The sequence below is a fragment of the Phragmites australis genome, chromosome 18, assembly GCF_958298935.1.
Source record: "Phragmites australis chromosome 18, lpPhrAust1.1, whole genome shotgun sequence".
Lineage (NCBI taxonomy): Eukaryota > Viridiplantae > Streptophyta > Magnoliopsida > Poales > Poaceae > Phragmites > Phragmites australis.
In genome coordinates this window covers 1,030,690-1,038,404 of record NC_084938.1, presented here as the reverse complement: position 1 = coordinate 1,038,404, position 7,715 = coordinate 1,030,690, and the positions used below count along the sequence as shown (strand labels likewise).

At 44.9% G+C, this 7,715-nt stretch overlaps 1 protein-coding gene across 1 annotated transcript; it reads right to left on the bottom strand.

Annotated features, from left to right (window-relative positions):
• Positions 1-297: 297 nt before the first annotated feature.
• Positions 298-3,139, bottom strand: LOC133899653 (NAC domain-containing protein 43-like). Its single transcript, XM_062340683.1, has 3 exons — positions 2,578-3,139; positions 1,943-2,220; positions 298-1,582 (listed from the first exon to the last, which is right to left on the bottom strand). Exons 1-3 carry the CDS (start codon positions 2,747-2,749, stop codon positions 905-907), a joined length of 1,128 nt encoding a protein of 375 aa, XP_062196667.1. The 5' UTR covers positions 2,750-3,139; the 3' UTR covers positions 298-904.
• Positions 3,140-7,715: the final 4,576 nt, after the last annotated feature.

The following is a 7,715-nucleotide window of genomic DNA, read 5'->3' as shown; positions in this document are numbered from 1 at the left end:
ATAAATCAAAGGTAAAATGACTATTCTTGCCCCTCTATGATCCGCTCTGACCCAGTGCTCTGGTATATTCTTACAATGTCTTATTGACAATAGCGTAGGCGTATACACGTAGATTGTGAAAGTTGGATGGTACAATCTATAGAAGCTAATAGGAAGCATATTATTGGATTGTTACAATTTTTCAGTGTCAAAAGTAAGAGCTGAAACCTATTATTTGAATCGAAAACGGGCCAAAAACGGCCTTCAGTGTGTTAATTTTTACTGGTGAAAATTACGGCAGGCATATACGGAGAAATGCACGGCTATCAGGTAGCTAGTGATATAAAATGCATGTGTACCATATGTACTGGATCCATGTAACCAATACACAACCTGTCTATCGATCTCACCCTCATGGGACTTGAAGGATGCACATGTAGCACGTACGTACAAACCACACACACATCTGGATCGTAAAAATGAACGATAATACAATGATGTGTCTATATATCAATCTAATTATATAAGTAACAGTTTGCTAATAATAATGTTGTGATTATAACAATCCGGGGGTTAATGGATTGATTTAACATGATCGAGAAGGAGAGCGTTTGACAGTGCCACTCCAACTTACTGCCGGCTTTAATTGTCCCTCCTTTCTTTTCAGTTCTTTTCTTTCTCTCTCTTAGTTTCTCTCACACATTCATCACTCTAATCATCTTTGAAATCACTTTCTTCTCTCTCTAGCGATCTTTTCTTTTTCTTTTTCTTTTCTTTTTTATTTTTTTCTTGTTGGTGGTGTTGTCTTTTTACGGTACCAGGGCATGCAGAAGCAGCAGCTCCCTCTCTCTTCTTCCCTCGCCATATCACTTACGGAGTAGCTGGGGCGACGGGCGACGGCCGGCTACAGTACAGTACGTAGCTGCTACAGAGACACGTGGCTCAGCCGCTCTGACGTCGACGTTGCCGCCGACCGCGCGAAGCTCCACAGGTCGTCGTCGCTGCCGCTGGCGCCGCCTGACGCGCCGCCGAGCAGCCTCGTCGCGGCGGCAGAGTAGAAGGCCAGCCCGTCCGCGTCGTCGCTGGGGCTGCCGTCGAAGCTGCAGAGCTGGTCCGTCGACGCGTCGGGTTGCCCGTTGAGGTGCGACGCCACGAGCCGGTCCATCATGGCCCAGTCCGTGATCCCGTGCCCGGCGCAGGCCGGCGGGTCATCAGGCACGTGCGGCGTCAGCGCCGTGGCCGATGGGCTCTCGAGCGCCGGCAGCTTCATGAACCCGTTCCCGCCGAGCACGGTATCGATGGGCCGGAGGTACCTCGTCCCCGGCCTCCCTGCTCCGTCGCCGCTCTGCGGCGAGAGGATCTCGTGCTCCTGCTTGCACGACCTGCCCATGTACTGCAGGATCTGGTCGAGCGCTTCGTCGCTGGATGAGTACTGCAGCCCATTCGACGCCGCCTTGGCGCCGTGCCCGTTGTCGCCTCCGCCATGGCCGTGCTTACCCCCGCCGCCGCTCCCCGACTCCTTGTGGTGGTGCTTCTTCTTGAACACCCTGCACACCACCCAGCCGTCCTCCTGGCCGTCCAACGATGCGGCAGCAGCAGTGACCTGGCCATGACGGCATCGGCGACGAGCCAACAAAGGCAAGGAAGGTGTTAATTATTGCTACCTTTTGGGACACATGAAGCACATGGAAAAAGTTTAATAATTACTGGCTGGCTCCTATTTGCTACTGCTCTCTCCACTCCACCTCCACGCAAGAGAAAGAGGAAGAAGGAAAAAAAAGGGCGATGGAGATGCTGGAGGTGGATCAAATCAAGGCGGGTGCCCGTACTCCTATCATTGCACCACCACCGCCATATAATTGTTACTGACGGCAATAATTAATGGCCGTGTACGTGAATTGGTGCAGAGATTAGCTGTTGTTTAATTAGGGGATCGAGGCTTGTAATCGATGGCGTGGCTTACCGAGACGGCGGCGGCTTCGCCGGAGGGGTCGTCGAGGCGGTACTCGTGCATGATCCAGTCTGACTTCTGGCCGTGCGGGGCGCGGCCCTTGTAGAAGACGAGCGTCTTGCGCATGCCGATGCGCTTGACCGTGTTGTAGATGGCCTTGTCGCGGCCGGTGGCCTTCCAGAACCCCGCCGCCGTGGCGCGGTTCGTGCGCGTCCCCGTCGGATACTTCTTATCCTTGTGACTGAAGAAGTACCAGTCGTTCTGCGGCCCGGAGCCGATCTTACATTTCTCTGAAAGAGCACAGCGATTAACCGGTTATAATAATTGAACAGATCAAATTAACCAATTCTGCACAACACTTTCTTGATGATCCATCGACTGATCGATGCATGAACAAGCCTACCTAGCTTAGAAATGTCCCGCTAATTATCTTGCTAGAGCTAGTACTACACGTTGCTAGCTAAATAAAACTAGCAAGTTGCATTCGTACTAGCTCCGGAACTGCCCATGGCAGATGGCACTCGCAGTCACAGGTGCAGGTGCAACGAACCCGGCATGCATGACGACTTGGAGTTGTTCATCAGGTCATGAGTAGTGCATCGATCTAGTGGATGCATGAGGTGCAACCAAGCCGAGTACGTAAGTACCTTGGATGTCCCATGGCTCGAGCTTGTTGAGGTCGATGTCGCGGATGACGTCGAGGTCGATCTGCTGGGAGGCGACCTTCTTGCGGAGGTAATAGTTGAGCAGCTCCTCCTCCGTCGGGTGGAACCGGAACCCCGGCGGCACGCACGACTGCCCGTTCACCGAGATGCTCATTGATAGATCTCTCCCTCCCGGCCTGATCTCTCTGCTGTATCTCTACACAGCTAGCTAGCTTGTAGCACTGCTTCTATGGGTGTTCTTGTTTGAGCTGATGTGTGTGCAAGCTAGAAGGCAGGAGGAGGAGGAGGAAGAAGAAGAAGCTGTTGGCAAGGGAGGAAATTTGTGCTCTTATATAGTGGGTGGGGTTGGGTACTGTGCTCCCCAGCAAGGCTGAGAGAAATCAGGGGGATCGATCGATGTATCCATGGATCCATCTGTCCATGAATGATATTGTCATCATTCCATGCTGTTGGCTCTCTCCGTGTACCTCTTGCTGCTACCTCTGTGTACTACTCTTGTTCTTCGAGTCAGTGCAGTGCAGCCCAACACAGTGGGGTTAGTTTTGCCACCCACCCCTGAGGGAGACGGGCAGAGAGAGAAAGCTAGCGGGGGGAGAAAGAGGAAATGTCTCCTTGCTAGTACGAGTAGAAGAATTAAGAGAGAGAAAGGGAAAGGACAGGAGAACGGTTTTTGTTTTTGTTTTCATTTTCCATGCATGTGTATATACGGGGAATTAAAAAGCTTCACATATACAGATACACTACTACTTGAAATGCTGATCAGTGTGTTTGGTGGAATCTTTTATTTGGAGTTTAATTATTTTGTTCCATGTGCTGGTCGCTGTGATTTGTACTGCAGAATCTAATTTGGGGGGGAGGGGGAGGGGATATTATAACCTGGTCGATGTATACAGTACTTCTAATTTTATTCATCTCTATTATTTGTGTCCATTTTGTTGCTTCAGATAAGTACTCCTATTTTGCGCTGTAAGTAGCTTGTGCTGGGCACAAACTCAATGATAAGTTGGTAACTTCCATGCGTGGACCAGCTGTTTTGAGGTAATCACTACTACAAAACATTAATTCCAACGGTTTTTGAATGAACTAACATGAAAAACCAATAATAAAAATGTACTTTCGGTTTTTTTCTAGTTGACTCAGAAGTATTAGGGTCAATTTTTTACGCATATTACATTCGGTTTGTAAAATGACCGATCAGAAAAATATCCTAACCTATCACAGTCGATTTGTAAAATTGGCCGACTAGAAAAATAATTGGTCGATTGGCCTTTTTCTTTTGAGCCAACCCATCTCTCTGACCGAACCGAGTTGAAACCTAGCCAGCTCCATATGTGTCTAAATGAGTCTGTCGGATCGATCCGGCTACGGCCCAGTAGACCCAACTAGTGTAATGAACTGTGTCGTGCCAATCTACTTGCTACGCTCTTGGCCTACGGCACGGCTCATCATGCAGCGTGTCGTGTCGATCCGCGTAAGGCACGATTGTTGCACGGCTGGCTCTGCGGGCACGACAGGCATGATGCCACGGGTGGCCCGGTGGCACACTGGCGGCCCGGTAACGGATGTTAAAAAAATAAAAAATAGCTACAAAATTAAAAATATAGAAAATAGATAAAAAAAAATATAGCTACAAATATTTTAAAAATATAGAAAATAGTCTGACCCACACGTACCGACCAGGGTCATACCCGTGCCGGCCCAACTAAGTCAGGCTGTGGTCTCGTGCCATGCCGTGCTTGAGTCGTGCCTACAGTGCCGTACCTTCAGTCGGCTCAGTAGACACAACCTATTTAAACAACTTTAACCAGCTCCCCCGTAGGGTTTCCCTGTTCGCCTTTCCTTTTGCTCCAACTGTGGCAGGGGGAGAGAGGCTAGAAAAGGTTGTGAGGTGATGATGAGCACGCGGATGATGCGTTGGTGTTCCTCACCGAACTCCATTCCACGCGGAGCTCCCCTTGGCGTTGAGTTCCCTGTCCACGAGATCCCGTTTGCGGCGAGCTCGCCTTCCGCATCAATATCCCATCCACGGCGAGGTCACTCTCCACGCTGTGCTCATGTCCGCCCTCCACTCTGAGCTCTCCTCCGTGGCACGGTTGCCGATTATTATAGTCGCTTTGAAAACCTACTGCACAAAGGGTTACAAACCGACTGTCATTAAGTTTTTTTAGCACTGAATGCTCATGTCATTCTGTCACTGGCATAAAAGTACAATGATATATAGTGTACAGAAGTTAAGGAAATAAAAACTTAATAAAAAAGAGTTTATATATATATATATATATATATATATATATATATATATATCATCTATTTCAACCAGCAACTACTATACAACAGGACTGGTCTGTGGGCACATGCACGACAGGTTATCTACCATTTCATTTTTTTTTTTAAAGAACAACTTGCATTGTTCAAAGTATTTACAATTCTTCATGGCAAGGAGTAACATGATCCGTTAAGCTACTGCGCACGTGTGTAGATATCCATCCATGCATTTGTTTTCCATTTCGGAGAATACATCCAGAGCAAGCTCCGGGCTCAACACACTTTGTCGTATCTATACATAGTTACATACCTGTAAAGCATGCAGCTGTACTAAGCTGATGCATGCAACCGAGGTGTGGGCAAATCACAGCCATGCATGCATGGGAAATCAGCAGTAGAAGATAGTCTGATGACAATTATTAGTTACCTGTTTGGCAAATTCTTGGAGCCCGGAGCTTGCTCTGGATGTATTGTCCGAAATACGTATGTTAGACTAAAGATAAATGTATAAACTACTTTATATTATCGTACAAACTTTAGATTCTGGTATCCGCATGAATTCCAGAGCTGGTGCAATGTCAAACGGGCTCTTAATAAGTCTTCTCTAATCTCCAGCAAGGCCGGCCTTGTCAAATTAAGCTTTCACTCTCTAAATTAAGTTTGTTGACTCATGGGTGCCAAAATGCAGTCTTTTTTACCCAAAACTTTTAGCGACGAACAGGAGCAGCGTCGTAGTCTGACTGTGAGTATGTAGCGACCACTGAGCAGCCGCGCCAAACTAATTAGTCCCTTGAAATTGGAATGAAACCTACGTAATCATTGATCATGGTTAGGTAATTAGGTTGCAATAAATTATTAACACGTTTATGCAGAATCACTAACTGTTCGGAACCATCATTAGTTTTTAAGTGCCAATGATATCACTGGATAAAACCTTAAGCTAAAACCTATAAATTCAATGTTACTATTGACGATCACTGTTTGCCAAGGTACACAACCGATCAATGATATTGTGAAAGTCGCGGTACTAGAGGAGGCAATGAATTGTCTCTTAAGTTATATTTGTTTCAGGTTTAGATTATAAAAAATAGTTTGTAGATTATAGATTATAAAAAAAAGTAGGTTGTAGAGGACGAGAATCCTTTTGTGAAAGGATGTTTTTTTCTTCAGCGCTCTAATGGCTTCCTTTATGGTTCCGTCACGAAGGGATTTTCAAAATTATTATCTTTAGGACGGGATTCTCTCTCTTTTCTCTTCACGAATCCCTCCGAAGAAAAATTATTGAAGATAAGAAAAAATAAAGGTAATAAGAATATGAAGAAAAATTAATAAAAGAATGAAATGAAGGGAGTATGGTTCAATGGAAATAAGTGCCCGAACCACAGCCAAGTGATTGCGGTGTCCACTCGCAGGCCGTGTGATTGACCTGAAATGGGACAAGTAACCAATCGTGCACATGCTTTTGCAGTCTCCTACATGTTTATTATTAGAAATTTTGTACATTTGTCGATGTCCTAGCCTCCTGCATTGAAGATAATCCAGTATAGTTTTTTTTAACTGAAATGAAGGACAGTATGAGGAAAGTCTCACGCGCTCAATTGATAGGAATCGTGAACCATTTTAGTGAGGAGCTAATTAGGGATATACCATTTCAAAAGTGCTTGTTTTGGAAAATACCATCGCAAACGAGATGGGTGCTGGAAAATACTAATAACACGGTTCAAGTTGTCCGCCCGGTCTGTTAGGACTTCAAAACATGAGGGCAGTATCGTCTTTTCGCGTCAATACTGGATCAGACGGACAGCAGATTGAACGGCATTAGCATTTTCCAGCACTCCTTTCGATTGCAATGGTATTTTCCAATCCATGATATTTGCGATGGTATTTTTCTAATTAGCTCACTCAGGTCATGTTTATTTCAACTTAGGATTATAATAAGCGGCTTATTGATGGTGAATTATAATAATTTGAATTATGATAAGTTGGAAGGAAATAAATTGTGAGCTATTTGATAACTTAGATTATTGAAATCCGAATTATTGGTAAAAGTCTGTAATACTCTTAATAGAGGCGGGGGATTCAGCTGTAGGGTGGGAGGAGTAGCATTGACGGGTAATTTTCTCTAAGTTTGATAGGTAGTATAGTAAAATGCCAAAATAAACTAAAATAAACTTATTTTCATAGCTTATGAGATTATTATAATCTGAACTTCAATTTATAATAATCTGAATAAATAAGTTAGCTGTTTGTTTTAGCTTAGAACAAATAAACTAGTTTATTATAATCTTAAACTGAAACAAATAAGACGTCAGTCAGTGGTATTGCCAAGGAGCCAATTTCCCCGACTAGCAGATGACACAATCATTGTTGGGATTCGAGTGAAATCATGCGAGAATTGAATTGTTTCTTGCTAAATTGCTAACGGGGTCTTAATGATCATGAGTGATATGTAGGTTCGCTGCCGCGTTGCCCGTACGGCTCTCACCCATGGACCATGCACGCTCACACCACCAACCACTCTAATCATTTTTATTATCATTATTATCGTTTTTATACGTGATTAAATAAACCTATGCATGCATGCCTGCATCAATATACTGCATGGTACGCGCTGCACGGCTGCTTCACGATCGTATCCTTGTCTTTGTACGTAATTGTACCATGCAACTTTATCGTATAATGTCATTAGTACCTATATATCGGCTATTGGGAGCGTTCTCGAATTTCACTCGAATTCCATTCCTGGAAAATAAAAACATAGGTGTTCTTCGATGATGCCAAGTCATGCCAAGACAGAGGATCACGCAATATAATTATAGCTTTATTAATTTATAATCGTGCTGGTACTTGAATAA

What these genes read in the sequence shown, in the direction of transcription:
- LOC133899653 (XM_062340683.1), bottom strand. Translation starts at nt 2,749, where the DNA reads ATGAGCATCTCGGTGAACGGGCAGTCGTGCGTGCCGCCGGGGTTCCGG. An exon ending in CGAGCCATGGGACATCCAAG is followed by an intron (nt 2,221 to 2,577) that starts GTACTTACGTAC and finishes GTGCTCTTTCAG; the next exon opens with AGAAATGTAAGATCGGCTCC. An exon ending in GCGAAGCCGCCGCCGTCTCG is followed by an intron (nt 1,583 to 1,942) that starts GTAAGCCACGCC and finishes CGTCATGGCCAG; the next exon opens with GTCACTGCTGCTGCCGCATC.